Raw genomic sequence first — 19,184 nt, 5'->3', positions numbered from 1 at the left:
AGGAGGAGGAAGACGGCCCTGTCGCCAGGTCGCGGACCGTCCAGCATAGAGCTGCGGACCGTCCGGTGTGACGCAGGAAAGACACCGCTCCTGCGCCCTGGTCGCGGACCGTCCGACACAAGGCCGCGGACCGTCCGCGCTGTCGCAGAGGGCACCGCTAGGCGGTACACCATCTAGTGATTGGCGTTGTTCAGATCGACGCCAACAAGATGAAACCCTAAACCTTCCGGTGACGGACCTCCGCTTCGCTTACCAACTTAGTCGCCTTTTTCAGAATTTGGATCATAAATATAATGGTTATAAATGATTATGAATAAAAAAAAGAAAATATGTGACCCACCCTAATATTATAACGTTGTGTTCGCCATGGGTTACCATAAAATCCAAGTGATTAGTAAGTGTAAGCTTGTAATTAGACCAGATCCGAATACGAACAGTTAAACAACCCACGACTAGGGTTTGGGTGCTCTGTTTCCGACAGCAAGAACGGAAGAGAAGTGTGGCTGTGTGGGCGTACCTGTCGGGTGCCTTCGTCGACGAAGGCACAGAAGCGTGATCTGGCCCATGGTGTAAAAGCGCAAAACACAAGGGGGAAAATAAGATACGAGCACACCAAATGACCAAATGGCACTAGACCACGGCGCCGAGCACATCTTTCTCTTTCCCTACCGACCGAGAGGGAGATGAGCGGTGGCGTGCGGAGGGTCCTGGAGGCGTGGAGGCTCGGCGTGGTGAAGTACGGCGAAGCGCTCCAGCTGCAGGAGCGTCTCGTCGCGGACCGCAAGGCCGGCCGCGTCGGCGACCTCGTTCTGTCGCTGCAGCACCCGCCGACCTACACCCTGGGCAAGCGGCGCGAGAAGGCGGAGCGGAACCTGCTCGCGCCGGAGGCCGACCTGCGCGCCCTGGGCGCCGAGATCCACCGCACGGAGCGCGGCGGCGACGCCACGTTCCACGGCCCCCGGCAAGCCGTGCTCTACCCGCTCCTCTCGCTCCGCACCTTGGGGCTTGGCGCGCGGAGGTACGTCGAGGGGCTCGAGTCCGCGATGATCCAGGTCGCGGCGCTGCACGGCGTCTCCGCGAGGCCCGGGGACCCCGGCGAGACCGGGGTGTGGGTCGGGGACCGCAAAATCGGCGCCATCGGGGTCAGGATCTCCTCCGGGTTCACGTGGCACGGTCTGGCATTTAACATTGACCCCGACCTGGAGTACTTCGAGCACATCGTGCCATGCGGCATCGCCGGCAAGGGGGTGACGTCGCTGCGGCGGGAGGTGGGGGACGGAGCGGAGCTCCCGGCCGACGGGGTCATCCATGACCAGCTCGTGGGGTGTTTGGCGACAACTTTGGGTTTTACTGATGTGGAATTCAAGGATGATTCTGAGCGTGGAGACCTGATCGGAGTTACAGCTTCACAGTACTGACGCCTGATTCAGTTTTGCGTTAGAACGTCCTGTAATCAAATTTCGGAATGTTTTTTTTTCTTCATCAGATACGTCCTGTGATCCATTTTTGAAGCACAGCTTGTCCAGGAAAGGCACAACTCTGTCTGTACATTGTTTTTAGAATTCGAATCGTCAGTGAAAACTGATTGCAGCAGGCAACTGTCGATGCTATGATCCTCTTCAGTTCTCTGATTTTTTTAAGTACTGAACGTTTGAAAAGATGGGGCAACGATGTCCAAGAAGAAACCTCGACGCTGTCACGATGATCTGCTGCTATAGGTCCACAAGAAATCAACTATCACTCTCCAGAACACAAACATGTTACTAGAAAGCACAAATATTTTGCTTTCTTACTGCTTTTGTGTTTCGTTGATGGGTTATTTTTCTCTTCCCTCCGTTGTGGTTGTAAGATACTATTTTCAGCTAGAGTTAGTGTATTATGTGTGGTTAACTTTTAGCACATCTACTAGAGACTAGCTAAATGACTTGTTAAAATTTAAATAGACTAACTAAATGACTCGTTAAAATTTAAATATTTAACATCAAAATAACTTTCTAACAGACTAGTCATCTAACTAGCTAAGTCATCCGGCTCTCCAAATTGCCCCATAGCTAGCTAAACTTGGCCAGTCACTCCAACTAACCATAATAAGTTGCATGTTAAAGAGTCTGTTGAGATGTTATATATAGAGTGTAATCTTTATAGAGAGATAAATAAAAAGTTAATTAATGAATATAAACATATATAAAAACTATTTTTATAGATTAATTAATGAATGTATGTTTAATCTAAAACAAATTATATTTCGGGACGGAAAGAGTATTAGCTAGCTAATTATTAGTATAGGGTTGTTCACCTATTTAGCACTTCTAAGTGAATTTAATAGTCAGTCTACTAAGGCCATTTTCAATATAAGCTTCATACTCATTAAACACGATGACACATCATCGCATTTGACGGCATGACAGTGCAATTAATAGAAGAGAGATATAGAGTTTTTATTGGAGATGGTAGAGTTTTATGGGGATGAAACTCCGCATAAATGGTTACCTAGTTTAAATATGATGTAGCATCATTGAAAATAGTGCATGAAACTCATCGATAGCCTAATAAATCAGATTTTTCAATACTAATTGCTGTTAACTACTCCACTAGATGATATAGCTATCCAAACATGTCCTAAGCCCGTAAGTGGAATCAGATTGCCCTTCACTCAATGGCTAATCCATATCCATCTTTCATCAGACTCCACAAGGTTTAAACTTCAAACCCTGCTGATCAGTGTTGATCTGTCTACTTGGCATCCCTTGCTAAGACTCGAGAAGGTTCAAACTTCAAACCCTGTCTACTCGGCCAGTTCCCAGTTGCCACTTGGCGTGTGCACAGCACAGTTACACACTGATTGCAACATTTTGATATCAAGTGACACATTTAGAGGACATTGAAGTGCAAATCAGCCCTTAATCACAGCATAAATCATATAACTGCTCCTCAGGAACGTCAAAACTCAAAACAGCCAACAGATAAGTTTCAAATTTGGTTACTATGTAAACTAACATCGTCCTTTCATTATACCCTTATTTGTTTGAGATCTTGACAGATCTTTGGGATGAAGAAACATACAAAAGCTACATCAAAGCCAAACAGCTATTTTTTTAATCCTTTGGCTGATTAGGAGGGCTCTCCGGTTTGCTGTTCTTGTCAGGAGATGTACCCGCTTCATCCACAATTCTGAACCCAAGCTCTGACATGTCTTGCTTGGCCATCAAGTTTCTGAGTATGGTAAATAAATTCAGAGATTTTAGAACCACACACAGAAACAATGATTTGAAATCATAACGCGAGCAACAGAAAACAGGAAAAAAAAACTGCATCTTGCTAGCCAGCAAACATTTTCCAACACCTTGTTATGAGCTCAGATACTGAATTTCAGAGATCAAAAATGGTAAGTATTCAAGTTCAACCCAGTGCCAGTAAGAATTTCCAAGATAAAACAACAAATGTTCTTTCTCAACACAAATCAGTACACGCACCAAAAGTAGGAGCTGAGCACTTGTGGTTGGCGAGCTGGTTACTTCACATAATCACCAAACACTGACCTCGATGTGCACATTGCACACGTGTTGCACTTGCACCCGAGTATGCGAACCACTGAGCATTCTAGGAGGCCAAACTATGTTGCCGTAGGCTAATGTAGCAATAGCATTTACTTCACTCAACAACTGAAAAAGGGTCATAACAGGTGTAGCCTGGGGAGCATGTTCAATAGATCTCAAAATATTAAGTGCCCAAAAGAGATATTTGCCAACCAAAAAAAAATGCTGAAAGCATTTGAGTGCAGGAAAGAGAACTAATTTTGACCAATGTCTAGTGCGGTTGGTTGGTCGTTTCTGTTTCTTTTTATGAGTTTTGTGAGTGGTGTGCATTGGGGAGGGGCTTTTCCTAGCCGCACCCTAGTTTTTGTATGTACTCTTTCTTAATGAGATGACACACAACTCTTTTGTGTTGTTCAAAAAAAAAAAGATGATAATTTCAACAAAAAGGTCAACTATCTAGAAATTTGGATAGTTACTGATATTTTAACTTCAGTTCATCCATATTAATACATTTGCAGAGCTTCTTTGGGGTATCAAAGCTGTACAGTTTAGCATTGCAGCCAGGACAAAATTCATGTTTACAACACTTCATCATAGCCACCCGGGCTTGCACAAGATATTGCTTAACAAGATACAGAGTTTCCACCAAAATAGTTTAAATACCAGTGATTTATTGCATAAACATAACAACAAAGATCACAGAAACTACCCCGGTTTAGATAATTATATAGATAATCAAAAAAATGAGGTGATGTAACTATACCATTATAGCTTTTTACAGATCTGAATTTAGCATATATACAATAAGAACTGGGCATACTAACCTCTCCATCCGACACTCCAAATACTTCTTTGAGAACTGCCGACATTTTTCAGACTGGAATCCTGTAGATTTCAGGCAGCCAAGATAATCTTTCTTCTCCTGTTTGAACAGTTACTATCACTAATCATGTAACATGTATATGATGGTAGTGGTAACTGATGAAGAAGTTCTGCAGCCTTACCAAGTCGCACTCATGTAAGTGATCCAATGGGAACACACCTTTTTCAGGAGGTACAGGCCTCACCCCCCTATTTCCGCCAAAAGCACCACCTGTGAAAATTCAAGTTATTACCATCACATAGATATGATTAAAAAACAGTAAATACTAATAGGAATCGATTTTAGGAGCTTAACACCTAGATAAATAAACCTCATTACCGGCACTCATTTGCCAAAAAGTTCGGGTTTCGATCAGGAACAATCAAGAATAAAGTCCTGCAGGAATAAAGTCAGTTTGTGTGAACAATGCTCCGCACTGCAACAACACAAAGAAGGCACAGGTCAGTGATGCTAATAGCATGTCTAGCATTAACACAGTTCATTTTGTAATAAGCGCATTATAATTGGTAAGTGCAGTGTAGAAAATATATCAACTGAAACTTTGGTTTAGTATCAGTAATGTCTACCTGTTTAAATCAAATTGCAGGATGATTAGACAACCTTTTAGTGCACTACTAGAATGTCGACAAGTATGTGAGGATGCATTTTTTTAGAAAAAAAAGTTTTAGCCAATGCAAGTGATTTTTTTACTAATGCAGTCTGTAAGTTGCAAGTTGCAACAATAAACAACCACCGGGTGCATGAAGCTCTGAATATGCATCTGAACAAGAGTGGCCAATGAACTGACAAGCATGTATCAGGAGTTCAGAACATACAGATGCAGCCAGCTATGGATCTAAAAAACTATTAGTGTGGCTGTGGGTGCAAGAATGCAGTGGCGTAATTGGTGGGAAAGCTAAAAAGCATTTCTGATTCCTAGGGCAAAAAAAAAAAAAAACTGTCCCAGAAGTGGTGAATTGACACACATAGGGCAAATTGGTGAAACTGCGCACCTAGGGCCACTTAATCGTCTAAATCACCCACAGTTTACATACATATAGACATCAAAAGCACTAGAAATCAAGAGGTGGGCACTGTGGCATTGTATTGCAGTTTTGAAGTAAATGTGAAATAAGAACTGAGGATTGTGTGGCTTTGGGTGCTCGAGTGCAGTGGCAGAGCTGGTGAATTTCCTAGGGCCACCATTGAGTTTAAATCACCCACAGGTATGCCGATTGACAACTATCGTACTAGAAACCAAGAACTGGGGATCGTGGCATTGTACAATTGAAGTTTAAAAGCAAATGCGAAATGTAGTATCCAGATATCAAATACCCGATGAGCTTCTGCTGCCCCACACCGCCGGACTCCTGCTGGTCGTTGTTGCCTGTCCCGCGCGCACCTGGGCGAGTCGGCGAAGGGCCGCCGGCGCTACAGCACCCCGCCTTTGCTAGTTGCGGAGCGTCCTCTCCGCAGTCTGGACCCACCTACCATAGAGAGACATATGGGCAAATGACGGAGCCTGGACCCACTTGCCATAGGGACAAATGCTGTGAAGTCTATAAAAACACAACCTTCCCACCCCACATCAACCAAACCCTAAACCCCTCTGATCTCCCTCTCGCGCCGCCGCCACCATGTCGCCGCCGCAGCCACCACACCCGGTGCCCCGAGAGACGGTGGCCAGCGCTGTCGCTTCCCTGACAACGTGGATGAAGAAGCGCGCTGCGGAGGCGCGCCCGAACCTCCTCGCCGACGAGCGCGACGACATCGTGGTCCTCCAGCTCTCGCTACGCCGCATCCCCGCCTCGCGCAGCACCAAGCCGCGCCTCCTCCCGATGCCACATCCCGTTGTTGGGCACGACGGCGCCTCCGTCTGCGTCATCTCGGACGACCGCACCAAGTCGCGGTCCCCTTCCGCCTCCGACCTCCACGCGTCCATGTCGCTCCACCGTTTCCCCGTCTCCGAGGTCATCCCGCTCTCTACGCTCCGCACGGATTACCGCCCGTACGAGTCTCGGCGCCGTCTCGCAGCCTCCCACGACCTCTTCGTCGCCGACCGCGCCATCCTCCCCCTGCTGCCGCGCGTCCTCGGGAAGGCGTTCTACTCCACCAAGAAGGCTCCGATTGGAGTCGATTTCACCCGCATCGGATGGCCGGAGCAGGTCCGCAGGGTTCTTGGCTCTGCTTTTCTGTACCTGCGGTCAGGGACCTGCTCGGGGATTAAGGTGGGTAGGCTGGACATGGAGGAGGAGGATATCGTGGACAATGTGATGGCCGCGGTGGAGGAGGCTGTCGAGAAGGTGCCAAAGAAGTGGGGCAATGTCAGGGCGCTGCATCTGAAGGCTGTGGATTCAGTTGCCCTACCAATTTACCAGGTTGTGCCGGAGTTGGGTATGAAAATCGAGGTGCCTGAGCCTGACATTGTTGGATCTGGGGAGGTCATCGAAAAGAAGGCGAATGCTGGTGCCGATGGAAGAGAGGTATTTGCCAATGTGAGTTCCAAGAGGAAGAGGAATAAGAAGGAGCAGATTGAGGAGGGTGTTGTGATGCAGGAAGAAGTTCAGGTGGATACAGAGAAAAAGAAGAAGACGAAGAGCATCATGGTTGATGATAGCCAGGAGGTTGGCAAGAAGGGTAGAGTGAAGGGCAAGCGTGCTACCGAGGAGGGAAAGAAGAGGAAGAAGAGCATAAAGGGTGATCGTCGGTAAGAAGATCAAGGGGGAGAAATCAGATGACATGTCAAGAAGTTGAGGACCAAGGTTTATATGATGTAGGCTTCACTTGAGATGGCCACCAATCAATTATACTGCAGAACTTGGCCCCTCAGGTTTTTCTTCAGGTTTTGTTAGCTTAGTAGCTCAAATGTATGGGTTATAGAAGTATGGCAAAACTGTTTCTTGTTAGTATGGCAAATCTGTTTCTTGTTAAGACTATGTGCTTTGCTCGACTCTCAACGATCAATTGTTGATCTTCTAAGAATATGCTTATGTTGTCCTGCCCTCACTGAAGTACCCCTCATGATCTGTCTCCTAAATAACGATGGTTCTATCTGGTATTTTAGGCTGCATTATTTGCATTATGAAACTGGCGCTGTGCATTTTCTCTCACCCCATGTCACTGTCGCCCAGATTTGAGCCAGTTATGTTGTCCTCTATACCCTTATGAACTGTCACTGTTATCATAGATGATGATGGATGAATATTCTCCCTTTTGTGGGATCACGTCTGTTGAGCTACATTGTAGTTTGCAGGATCTTAGCTGAGTTCATTCATGCCGTCAATCATTTCAAGAAAAATCTTGAAATCAGCTTTGTTGTATTACCAATCATCATCTCTGTCGGCATACTGGATGAAAAAACAGGAACCGTGTTCTGCAACCCCATTCCCCCGTTACAACACAGTACTTCTCTCATGGTAAACCTGATGAACCTTTTTGGTTTGAACAGAACTGACATTCGTCTTTGAGGGATAACCCCACCCCACCAAACAACTGAATCGATCGTAGATTTGTCATTCCATTCCTGTACTGGTGATTCTGAATCCCTCTCCCTCCTGAATTGATGATAATAAACTTGCCATTTCATTCCTTCAACCGGTGATAATAAATTTGCATTTCATTCTGTGTACTGACTTGTACTGGTGATTCTGAACATCTGGTGCGAAGCTAGAGAAATTTGCCATTCCATTCCTTGTACTGGTGATTCTGAACACCTAAAGTGAAGTAGCCGCTTTGTAAGATGCCTCCCTCTGAATTGATTATCTGCTGGGATGCCTGTAGCTTCGGGTTGTTAACTGTATTGCCAACTTTTGGATCGCTGCAAGCTCTAATAAGTCACAGTCTTATCAACTTGTTCGCCTGTCAACACACCGCAGCCGTGTCGACTGCACCTGCCTTGCCGACGCCAGTGGCCAGATATGCCAAGCCGTGCCGCTGATCACGAGAGCGGAGTCAACACCAATGCACGACGTCCTCGCGTCGCGCTATCTCGTTCTCTGGCAGCCGAACCGCCCAACGCCGCAGCACGGATCTCTCATCTGCTCGCTCTGCGCCACGGAGAAGATGTTGTCGGACGCGTTGCATTGATCATTGGGGAAGCGACGGCAACGTCGGGGTCAAGAGGCCAACCTCTCTCACACAGTCCCAATGTCCCATACGCGATCGGGATTCGAGAGGAAGCCGCTGGTTGCGGTGACGATAAGCTCAGAGCAAAGGGCCACCGGGCGCGGGCCCCACCCGTCGGGCTCGTACGCCCCGATTGGCGGGCCTCCCGTTCCAGAAATGCCGGGGGAGCAGCACGCGCCCCCACGCATGGCGTGCCACGGCTCGCGGCCGCGCCTCCCACGCGGCGCCCATGCGCGCGCCCTCCCGTGTGGTCGGCCTCGGGCGCGTCACCGGTGACGGTGAGTCGAACCGGATAAACCTATTCAGCCCCGTCCCATCCCATCCCTGCGCTCTCTCGCTCCCGGATCGCCGCGAGCTCCTTTTTGATCTTTGACTCGCATCGCGTCTCCTCTCGCCTCCGTTTTGGATAAGCCCGTCTGGAAGCCTCTCCTGCTTTCATTTCGCCGGCCCGCGGAGAACAGCTCGGCGGGTTCCCTTCGTGCAGCGTTCGGAGAGCTCTTCCTGCTGCTCTGCGACGGACGGGGACGGAGAGGTACGCCGGCCTACGTACCTACCAACTGCATGCGGTCCAAGTGTTTGTCGACATGGCTGTGTCCTGTGTGTGTGTGATTGGCCGTTGTTTTGCTTAGGAGTTGGGTGGCGGGGACGCTTACGCACCTTGTCGTTTTGATTGGCTCGTCACATCACGTCACGTCACCTTTGATTCCTTAGTCTCATTTGATCCGGGAATTGAAGTTGCTACTTATTTGATGCATGTATGCTTTGCCCTGATCCACATTTCGGAGCTTCTCCTTCACTATTTTTTCCCTTTTGAGGGTGTTACATCCTGCAAGGGTTAGCTATGATGCGATTGGGCAATGACAATGTTTCTCTGCTAGCAATGGGCATAATTGTCGTTACACAATGTTAACTTACCTCACAGTTTATTAAAAATAAAAATCCATGTACGATCTGTCGGTGGCTACGTTGGCAGTGTGGATATTATCCCCTGCCCTACCAATGTGTTGATCTTCTCTTGCGTCATATACACATAAAAGAATAGTCGGTGGTCTATTATGCAGGTAATTTAAGGAGACAGCATCTCTTATATAACTTACCTCACAGGGCTCTTGATGTGTTCTTTTTTTTTGTTCTTTTGTTAGGTCAAAAATGTACCATCACGGATGATGGATGGTCTCCGGTATCATCTGCGTGGGACATAGATGGAGGACTACTTTTCACGCTTCCTAAACCTTGGTTGGCAGCTAAGACAATACTTGACAGAATTAATAGGTACCAGGACCAGTAACTTGAGCTTGCATCTCTTAGAGCATCTCCAAGAGACTCCTCATTTTTAGCTCTATATTTAACTATCTATTTAACTTTTCATAAAGATTACACTCTATATGTAGCATCTCACTCCAACAGACTATCTATCTAGTTTGCCTAGTCAGGTGGCTAGCCAAATTTGGCTAGTGAGAGAGTCAATTTGAAGAGTCGGATAGCTTGTCGAGTCAGATAGCTAATATGTTGGAGAGTTATTTTGCTATTGAGTAGCCAAAATTTGGCTTGGCGCGTTATTTAGCTAGTCTTTTGGAGATGCTCTTAGTTCACACTTCACAGACAGAACTGCTTGGAATTTGGGTATGCTGATATTTTAGAGCTCCTAGCCATCTTGTTTCTTTTGCTGATTCTGAGTTGCAAGTTCCTAATTACAGGATTCACGTTTTCTTTTCTTTATTTATATGAACAATTAGTCTGATGCTTGACTACTTTCTGTTAGATAATAGTAGCCCTGGATGTATGGTTATTTGAGACACACATAACATTTTTTTAGGCATTGTGGTTAGAATATCCGGGCCTTTGATTGGATAAGATTTGTTTGAGTGCCAATGAGACAAATCCTTCTCAAAACTAGAGAAGCCTGAAAATTTGATGTTTTTGTTGTGTTCTTCCTTTTTATGTGTGTGTCTTCATCCTCGCAGAAAATTTGGTTCGGACCATTAATCGGATTCCTCAACGTCTTGGAGTCCAATTCTCTGCTAGCCATGGAGGATCATTGACTGGCACCACAGTATACTTTCATGAAAGGGCATCTACGTTATCTGTTAATACTATTACCACTACAGAAAAACAGACTGCAAATGGAACATCTGAAGGCGCAATTTTCAGAAAAGGACTTTCCAGTATTTACGAAAGGTTCAGTTTCCTTATAGCTTTGTAAGCTGATTACATCCGTTGTTGTCTTGTGTCTCACATTCACTTTGCAACTATTTGTGTTGTTAGATCATGTGTCAGGTCTTCCTATCTTTTACATGGCTTCATGCTGGTACGAAGATTGGCATTCAGTGTGCGAGATCTGTGGAATCTATTTTCAAGTGAAGTACACGCCAAACTAACCAGGTTAGTTGATCCCTTCTCTGTTCAGACCTCTATATTTGCTTACATATTGCATTTTGTGGTCTGAGGACTCCGTGTAGGCTGCAGCCCAGTCCTCATTGTTCTGATTAGCTCTGCCATTTTTTTATCACAGGATCTTACATCGTTTCTGGACAACACTACAGGGATCTTGTGAAGACATAGGATGGTTGCAAAGAACTCGGGCATCACTTCGTTCAGTTGATGGGACAGGTCGCTTCAAGGAGATTTTGCATGAGATAAGGTGAATTTTTTGTGCCCAGTTTTAGGAACTCTTGACACACAAAAAGGAAAAACATTACACACTACCACTTCTTTCAGAAAGTATTTGTAGCATTTTTGACAACATTGTAGTGTGAAAATTTTAAGCATAAACTACCAATTAAGTTGGACTGGAAGTGATTAATCAGTTCGGAGAAGGCCGACGATACTAAAAGCTGCATTATGTTTCAGGAATGGCGTGCATTGCCTGCCTGATACACTGATTTACTTATTTATTCCTGGTGAGATATCTTTCTGGATGGAGCTAGTTTCTGCGGATGATCCTTACATGCCATCGCTTACAAATTATCCCGTCTGCTACTTCTTTATGCAGGCCTTTTTAGCAACCACAGTCCACTTTACTTCACCAATACGAAACGATTCTTTTCAAAAATGGGATTGGCTTGCCATATTGCGAAAATTCATAGCGAGGTATTTGAGCTGAAGGGTGGCATACAAGTGGTTTTTCTCCCCTAGTATTAGGTTTCTTTCTTGCTTCATTTTATGTCCTGAACCAGCTGCTACTTGTGCTAGTTTTTCCTACTGTTATTCCTTGCACTTACCGTTACCATTTACTTTGTGTCTAGGCGTCAGTGGAGAAGAACGCGTGGGAACTGAAACAGTACATTGAGGAGCTCTACTGGGGGTCTGGTAAGCAGGTTCTGCTCCTTGGTCATAGCAAAGGTGGAGTTGATGCAGCTGCAGCTCTTTCCTTGTACTGGTCTGAGCTCAAGGGTAAGGTTGCTGGCCTGGCGTTGGTTCAGAGCCCATATGGTGGCACCCCGGTCGCCTCCGATATCCTTCGAGAAGGCCAGATCGCTGATAAGGAGACAAGGAGGATCATGGAGCTCATCGTATGCAAACTAATCAAGGTCCCCGATTCCCCATCATGAACTATTTCTCAGTCAAATCCGTTGTTTACAAGACTGTTCGTTCATTATCTCATCCATTTCAGTCTTCAAAAAAAAATTAACAATTGCAGGGCGACATCAGGGCCTTGGAGGACCTCACGTATGCCAAGAGAAAGGACTTCATCTCCCAGCACAAACTCCCCATCGATGAGCTGCCGATCATCTCCTTCCACACCGAAGCCAGCACCGCGCCCACAGCGCTCGCGTCGCTGACCCGTGTCGCCCAAGCCGAGCTCCTCCCATGGCTACCCCTGCCACGGTTCTTCCTGTCTGCATCCGAGTTTGTCGAGTCAATGCTCGCCTCTCTGAAGGTCCCCGTGGTTGCGCCTGTGTCTGCAGCCATGGCGGTGACAGCCCTCCACCTGCGGCTGCGCTATGGGGAGAGGAGCGACGGGCTGGTGACACGGCGCGACGCCGAGGTGCCTGGGTCAGTGGTAGTTAGACCCGAGAGGAGGCTGGACCACGCGTGGATGGTGTACTCCACGCTGAAGATGGGCAGCGCTGAGGCCGATGCGAGCGAGATGTGCGAGGCTCTGCTGGCCATGCTCGTTGAGATTGGCAGGAAGAAATTTTGCTGACCATCTGGTCATCTGGAGTTCTCCATGGTTTTGGTTATATATGCACATATATGTCACGCATACTACAAATGATAGAGTATTACAGTCTTTACAGGGAACAGTGGAAATTAGATTAATTTCCTTGGTGAAAGCAGGGCTCTGTGATAAAACCATATGCTACTTTTTTTGACAATATGCATACTTTGTGGCAATATGCATTAATTTTGGACGAACCATAGGCTACTTTGGCTATGTAATGTTCTTCGCACTTCACATTTAATTTAGTTTTTTTTAATGGTTTTGGTTTATACACTCGGCTTTATTTTAGTAGGAGAGTCACTAACCATAGCGACTGCTGAGTAAAGCCTTTAAAAAAGTGTAAAGCTAAAAAACATGGTTTGAGTAAAATATAAAGCTAAGGAAAAGATGTTTTGATATGTTAGATTTCTAACCAAAAATAACTTTAGTGCATGTTTGGAAGGAGAGGTGTTTGGATTCTTGTGACTATTTTTTAGTCATTCTATTTTATTCATTTTAGTTCTAAATTATTAAATACGAAAATTAAAATAGAGTTTTAGTTTTTGTATTTAGCAATTTAGAGTCTTCCAAACACCCCTAAAAAATCCCCTACAAGTACGACGCTGTTTTCATGTACGCACATTTGGAATGTTTTTTTTAAGCCGGAACAAGAGCCTTGTGAAAGAGAGCCTCGGTAATTTCACACGAATATATGATATATCACTTTGAACCCTCATATTGTTCAGTTGCCTATTCTTTGATTACAAGTTGGTCAGGAACTTAATAAAAAATATCACACACAATTTTAGGATAAGCATTTTGAGTCTTTACAGCTTAGTTGATTTATCTTCACTCTTACATCACGTAGTTGGCCTTCTCTTTGAGGCCAGGTTTAATTTAGAGTGACTAAACTTTAGTTATTTTTAATCACTATAAAACTAAACATGGTGACTAAAATACTTCAATTAAAGTTTAATTCTCTAGTCAAAGAGGGTGACTCAAATTGACTAAAGTAGCACTTATTACTACATCTACCTCTCTTTTTCTTCTACGCCCTATTTAATAGGGGTAATGTAGTTTTTATATATAATAATTAATTTTCTTTAGTCAGGTTTAATCGCTGAAACTAAACAGAGTAATTTAGTGACTAAACTTTAGTCACTAAAAGACTCATACATGGTCTAATCTTTAAAGTATTGTTGGGACTTGTCTGGAAGGTCGATTGTTTTTGTCTGGTGAGGTAAGACCAATGTTTGATTATAAGTACGTGTCAAAAATGTTTGTATGACAAGAAAATCGTTTTTGATTATCTATAGAATTATAATGTATTCTATCTTCTTATATGTTCGTGTAATTTAGTTTGTGGTCATAAGAGTGTAGCTATATGGGATCTTGTGTTTGACTTTTCTAAGAGCGAATATTATGCGATTTAATGTTTTTGCGCCTTTAGTGGTAGACAACATTACGTTTTTGTTGTTGATAGCGAAACAACTATGGTGACTTTATCAATCATGTCTTGAGGATTTGTTGGTCTTCGAATATGCAACTAAATTACCTAACTGTAGTAATTGAGACATTCTCGTCAACAGCGAAGTGTTTGTGGTGACTTTTATCAATCTTGTATCGAGTATTCATCAATCCAATATCGAATGTGTAACAAAAGAAAGGTTTTTTGCCGCTCGATAGAAACCTTGAATGCACTTGTGCGACATGCACTACGAAGAGACGATTATCACCTCCTGTTTCGCTGCTACTTGAGTTATGTGGGTCTTCACTAGAATCATGATCTTGACTTCTTTTCAATAATTCATGATGTTAAGGGTGCCTTCGGCCATAGTTTCTTCATGGAAATTCTGGCGCCTGTGTTTTGGTGCATTTGGAAGCAGAGGATTGACTTCATCTTTAGGAATGAGGTTCTTTCTTTTTCTTATTGGCGACACTGTTTCAACGACATGTTGAAGTCGTAGATGCTGAGATTTAATCCCTCTTTTAGAGCTAGACTATTACTTTGGCTAAATTATCGATAGCTTCTTTTCTTGTTTTCTTTTGTTCCCCTTGTAATCGTATTTTTCATTCCAAAAAGCTTTAATAAAATCACGCGGTAGGATTTCCCCTATAGTATTTTCCAAAAAAACAAAATTAACTAATCACAATAATAGAGCTAGAGCACCAGCGGGCTAGGAGTTCCATTTTGTCGAGCATCTTCAAGAGTCTTTTTAAAATTTATCATCTAAGCACTAATTAGAAAGTCATTTAATGGAAAGTCACTTTCTAAGTCTTTATAACTTTAACATTTTCTCTTGCGAGCTCTATGTTTTTGTTTACTAAAATCCAAAAGAGAAGTTATCTCTAATTAAATTGTTTGTCAGAGAGTATTGTTTTACCAAGATCTCTATAACTATAAATCAGAAAGCATATTTAAAGAGTCCCATGGTGCTACTCTAATGGTTTATTTGGTATGATGCTCGAATTTTTTGCTTGGGTAAGCACGACTCTCATTACACGTACATAATTAAATTGTTCAACTAACCAAACAATAAGTTTGTTTGGATCTATTAGCATTAGAAATTAGTAGCTAAAATAGTACTTGTGGATCTTAATACACCTACTAGTAAATAGTTAATTATTAATTTGTGGGATGCTAACTATTAGTTCTATTAGCTGGTTGAAGTTACTAATAGTTTATATATACATTTGATTCACTATTTAAGCATATATTTATATATTTTATAATTCTAAACCCGCCAGAGATGTATGTTAACATGTAAGTTGTTTATCTTAATAGTCAACAATTAATATGCAATCAAGTGTTATATACAAGCATGTAAGCGAGTCTCTTGGTTCGTTAGATCATTATATAACTATAGATATGATCATGGTTTGTTAGGGGTTCTCTATTAATCTATACAAGTTGGTGGTGGAAAGATTTAAGTGTTAAATGTGATACGTGGTTCGATCATAATTTAACAAACTAAAAACATCGCTTGCACACTTACACATAAAACCTGATTGTATATTAGTTATTACCATCTTCATAATGCACTCAATTAAAACTCACTAGCATATGCATTTGTATGAAGAAGCATTTTATACATATCAAATTGCTTCAAGTTCTGAACCAAAAAAAGACCTAAGTTGAGTCCGGGTGTCTTTCAAACCTTCCACCCCTTAAACCCTCGTCAAAACCGCTGCTCACTGAATATTTCCATTTTTACCCTTTCCTCGCCCCTACCCCCGCCACCGCCGCCGCCGTCGCCGCAGCCATGGCGTCGCGGCGCTGTCTCCTCCGCTTCCTCTCGATCCGCCTCGTTCCTCAGAGATCTCAACCTCTTGCGCCGATCTCGACTGCGACCCGGACCCTAACCTCTTTGTCCGAGGCCCTCGGCTCCCCAGCTCCCCGGGCCCTCGCCTCCCCCCGGCTGTACTACCCCTCGCGCTGCCACTTCGCGACCCGCTCCTCCGGCGACGAGGACGACGGAGAAGACGAAGAAGAGCACTACGACGATGAGGGGAGCGATGGGGAATGGGGGGACGATGAGGAGGTGGTGGCGGCGAAGAAACCGAGCGGGAAGACCGAAGAGGAGAAGGTAGCGGAGGCGGCGGAGATCGGCTACAAGGTGTTGGGACCGCTCGGGGCTGACGATAAACCCTTCAAGCCCTACGAGCCCGTCTTCGCCGTCGTACAGGTCTGCTCCATTTGCCCGACTCTTTATTTTTGAGGCTGGGGTTTGGATGTAGTGCATGACTGCGTGTGCTTGTTTCTCCCTGCAGATCGGCTCGCACCAATTCAAGGTGAGCAATGGCGACTCCATCTTCACGGAGAGGTTGAAGTTCTGTGATGTGAATGACAAGGTAAGATTTGCGCTTCTAGTGCGACCTGATTTTTGTGTGACTTGTATATGATGCAGCTGCGACTTGTGCGATTAATAGTTCTGATGTTTGAGGTTGCGTTTTAGTATTGAGAGCTTATGGTCTTTCCTGTTTCATGTATTATATTATATTATATTCAGATTTCATATAGTTAAATTGCAATAAGAAAATGCTGCTATACTTGATAGTGTAAAGATATTTATAAGTTCATGAACTTGTAATGGAACCCCAGTGATATAACTTTTTTTATCTACTAGGGCTTGGACCATTGTAATTCTGCTCGAATTTATGTTGAAACTGACCTTGGACTATAGGTTCTAGTTATTAAATCTAGCTTGGAGGATGTATTTTTAGTCTCATTTTATTATGTATTCCTAGATCAAGGTTGTAGCATCTTGAGTTGTGATTAGTGGATTGAGAAGGATTATTGTTCAGGTCTTCTTGTTTTGGTTGGATTTTTGTAGTATGACTGTATCTGTTTTTCATGATGTTTTCTTTAGTTTATTAAAAACTACCAAGTTAAGAAGAGAAATCTACTATGTGGATTCATGAATTCCTTTTCTGATGCTAGCAGCCAGCATTGGTCTCATTGTGACATCCTTTGTGTTTTATTCTATTCATGATTTACTGATGGTGCTGTTGTCTGCTTGACTTTACTGCAGTTGGTCTTAAACCGAGTTCTCATGCTTGGTTCACAAGCTCAAACAGTTATTGGGAGGCCAATACTACCTGATGCTGCTGTTCATGCTGTTGTAGAAGAACATGTAAGATGAACAGTTGGAAACTAAATTCTTGAGCTCTTCTTTTTTGTTACCACAGCATTTTCACTGACGAAATTTATGAAATGATTACTAAACTCAATTTGACCGAAACAAGTCAGTAAGTGTATTTGCTCGATTAGTGGAATTTTGGTTTGCAATATATGTGTCAGACACTTTCTGTGTATCTGTGCAGATTTCAGATTTATTTGAGTGTATTTATTTTAGCAATTCAGTTGGTATGCATGCTCATTTACTTACTGAGTAGTGACTGTTTTAACCTACTGAGTACTGATTTTGATGCATTTGAAGTGGGCTAGCTGATATGATATGACTATATGAGTAGTCACATTGGCAGTGCCGGAGAAGCCTTATAGTCATCCGCAGTTTGTACACATTTTCTAGTGTATGTACTATTATGCTTGTATGATGTGATGATTATAGTTTGTAACATGTAAATCATGCCTCATTCTTTATTATTCAAGTCTTGTCCTGAAGGCATGTTCATGTATAGAGTGGTAAAATGTTGTCATGTATCTACTCAACAGAAAATTTACAATTTACTGGATATTTGCTGAGGACTACCTATCTGATCTGTTGATAACCATGTTGGACTGCATCATTTTTATGCTTATAACTTGAATGGCATCTGATGAGTTTGTGTTATAGTACCAGTTACAGATTTTGCTGATACCATATGCTTTTGTTTTCTATTTTTTTATAATTGCCAAAGATAGCAGTACGACCAATATATCTTTCAGTCTTTATGTCAACTTGCACATACCTTCTTGGCATCACCTTGCCAAAGCTCATTGATGCAATTGTCTGTTGTAACATATTGGTGTACTGATTTGAGTTCAATCTCTCTTGATAATCTTGACAGGCCTTAGATGCAAAAGTGATCATATTCAAGAAGAAACGGAGAAAAAATTACCGCCGGACGAAGGGTCATCGACAGGTACATTTTTTGTTGCATTTAGTTTGGCTAGTATACACTGTACCCCCAAAGAAACCGTGGATGTTTTCTTGGTACTTGCTGCCTTGTCCATGTGGATCATGTAGTTCTTACTGTACCCTGTAACCTTTTACAGGAATTGACAAAACTGAGAATAACCAACATTGAAGGAATAGATAAGCCAGAGGCTGCTGCTGTTGCTACCTAAACCCAGGGCAAAGAGAGAAAGTAACAGTGCCTTTTGTTTATGGCAGCAAGGCCTGCCTAGGCAATCATTCTGGCGGGTTGTGTTAGTCAATACCAGTGAAATGTCGCTTCTTTTCTTGTTTTAATTTGAAGGGTAGAACCGTAGAAGCTGTCAGCATTTACGATATCTGACATGATGCCAATGTACCGAGCAGTTTGGGTGGTGTGGATCAGCTATTGTAGTTTACAGTGGCACCCATTTTTTTCATTTTTGGTTAGCTTTTCTGTTCACATCCTTTACATGTGTTCTCAACTCCTGATATATCAGTTACATGTTGACGGCTAGAGTGTAATAATGAAACCGCGGTGCGTCGTTTCGATGTCTGAAAACTGTAAGACCTGGTTTATGCAAACTTTACACTTGCCTGCACTCTTTGTATCTTGCCCCATCTTCTAAGTTGCGATGCACCAGAAGTCCAAAACCGAAAGTGGGCAGATCCATTTGATTGACCCAGGAACCCTTGCACTTCGTCAATTGTCATGCTCTGATAGACTGCTCATAATCTGAAGATCTGCTGCTCTGTCGAGGTTATATATATAGACCAATCCTTCTTGCCCTCTCACGTTCCCTCGAGTCAACTAGGCCGCGTGTTTGATTAGTCATTGGGCAGACTGTTTCTTTCTTTCTTTCTTTAAAAGAAAAAAGTTCCTTTTGCAAATGGCAAGGCATTGTTTATTTACGTGATGA

The 19,184-nt window shown here is 43.6% G+C and overlaps 5 protein-coding genes across 8 annotated transcripts; 4 read left to right on the top strand and 1 right to left on the bottom strand.

The window, feature by feature from the left end:
• Positions 1-657: 657 nt before the first annotated feature.
• LOC103630720 (octanoyltransferase) lies at positions 658-1,601 on the top strand. Its single transcript, NM_001352085.1, has one exon. It carries the CDS (start codon positions 684-686, stop codon positions 1,416-1,418), a length of 735 nt encoding a protein of 244 aa, NP_001339014.1. The 5' UTR covers positions 658-683; the 3' UTR covers positions 1,419-1,601.
• Positions 1,602-2,905: 1,304 nt separating this feature from the next.
• Positions 2,906-5,904, bottom strand: LOC103630719 (cytochrome c oxidase assembly protein COX19-like). The gene is made up of 5 exons (NM_001301541.2): positions 5,734-5,904; positions 4,738-4,834; positions 4,541-4,629; positions 4,361-4,458; positions 2,906-3,213 (listed from the first exon to the last, which is right to left on the bottom strand). Exons 2-5 carry the CDS (start codon positions 4,745-4,747, stop codon positions 3,096-3,098), a joined length of 315 nt encoding a protein of 104 aa, NP_001288470.2. The 5' UTR covers positions 4,748-4,834; positions 5,734-5,904; the 3' UTR covers positions 2,906-3,095.
• A 110-nt stretch (positions 5,905-6,014) lies between these two features.
• Positions 6,015-7,403, top strand: LOC100191559 (uncharacterized). Its single transcript, NM_001136989.1, has one exon. The coding sequence runs from the start codon at positions 6,036-6,038 to the stop codon at positions 7,107-7,109; it is 1,074 nt and encodes a 357-aa protein (NP_001130461.1). The 5' UTR covers positions 6,015-6,035; the 3' UTR covers positions 7,110-7,403.
• A 1,012-nt stretch (positions 7,404-8,415) lies between these two features.
• Positions 8,416-12,957, top strand: LOC100274886 (uncharacterized). Of its 4 annotated transcripts, XM_023300250.2 has the most exons (10): positions 8,423-9,055; positions 9,666-9,795; positions 10,488-10,701; positions 10,789-10,905; positions 11,036-11,164; positions 11,374-11,423; positions 11,516-11,613; positions 11,769-12,053; positions 12,164-12,351; positions 12,432-12,957. In XM_023300250.2, the coding sequence occupies exons 2-10, from the start codon at positions 9,726-9,728 to the stop codon at positions 12,532-12,534; spliced, it is 1,254 nt and encodes a 417-aa protein (XP_023156018.1). In that variant the 5' UTR covers positions 8,423-9,055; positions 9,666-9,725; the 3' UTR covers positions 12,535-12,957. The 4 variants fall into 4 exon arrangements, with proteins under 4 accessions (XP_020394454.1, XP_023156018.1, NP_001142617.1 ...); XM_020538865.3 differs by having other exon boundaries at positions 8,416-8,801; positions 12,164-12,957; NM_001149145.2 differs by having other exon boundaries at positions 8,854-9,055; positions 12,164-12,957.
• Positions 12,958-15,830: 2,873 nt separating this feature from the next.
• Positions 15,831-18,863, top strand: LOC100194267 (50S ribosomal protein L21p, mitochondrial-like). Its single transcript, NM_001139306.2, has 5 exons — positions 15,831-16,353; positions 16,439-16,519; positions 17,200-17,301; positions 18,179-18,253; positions 18,387-18,863. Exons 1-5 carry the CDS (start codon positions 15,931-15,933, stop codon positions 18,456-18,458), a joined length of 753 nt encoding a protein of 250 aa, NP_001132778.2. The 5' UTR covers positions 15,831-15,930; the 3' UTR covers positions 18,459-18,863.
• Positions 18,864-19,184: the final 321 nt, after the last annotated feature.

This window comes from Zea mays, chromosome 6 (genome assembly GCF_902167145.1).
Source record: "Zea mays cultivar B73 chromosome 6, Zm-B73-REFERENCE-NAM-5.0, whole genome shotgun sequence".
Classification (NCBI taxonomy): Eukaryota; Viridiplantae; Streptophyta; class Magnoliopsida; order Poales; family Poaceae; genus Zea; species Zea mays.
Note: the sequence above shows the minus strand (reverse complement) of the source record. Positions and strands in the feature narration are given on the sequence as shown.

Bases quoted from the DNA above. Each gene is read 5' to 3' on its own strand.
- LOC103630720 (NM_001352085.1), top strand. From the start codon at position 684: ATGAGCGGTGGCGTGCGGAGGGTCCTGGAGGCGTGGAGGCTCGGCGTG.
- LOC103630719 (NM_001301541.2), bottom strand. The intron at 4,459-4,540 runs GTAAGGCTGCAG...CTGTTCAAACAG, and splicing joins ACTTACATGAGTGCGACTTG to GAGAAGAAAGATTATCTTGG. The intron at 3,214-4,360 runs GTTAGTATGCCC...TACCATACTCAG, and splicing joins TTGGAGTGTCGGATGGAGAG to AAACTTGATGGCCAAGCAAG.
- LOC100191559 (NM_001136989.1), top strand. From the start codon at position 6,036: ATGTCGCCGCCGCAGCCACCACACCCGGTGCCCCGAGAGACGGTGGCC.
- LOC100274886 (XM_020538865.3), top strand. From the start codon at position 9,726: ATGGAGGACTACTTTTCACGCTTCCTAAACCTTGGTTGGCAGCTAAGA. The intron at 10,702-10,788 runs GTTCAGTTTCCT...TTGTGTTGTTAG, and splicing joins CTTTCCAGTATTTACGAAAG to ATCATGTGTCAGGTCTTCCT. The intron at 11,165-11,373 runs GTGAATTTTTTG...ATTATGTTTCAG, and splicing joins GAGATTTTGCATGAGATAAG to GAATGGCGTGCATTGCCTGC.
- LOC100194267 (NM_001139306.2), top strand. From the start codon at position 15,931: ATGGCGTCGCGGCGCTGTCTCCTCCGCTTCCTCTCGATCCGCCTCGTT. The intron at 16,354-16,438 runs GTCTGCTCCATT...TTCTCCCTGCAG, and splicing joins CCGTCTTCGCCGTCGTACAG to ATCGGCTCGCACCAATTCAA. The intron at 17,302-18,178 runs GTAAGATGAACA...TAATCTTGACAG, and splicing joins ATGCTGTTGTAGAAGAACAT to GCCTTAGATGCAAAAGTGAT.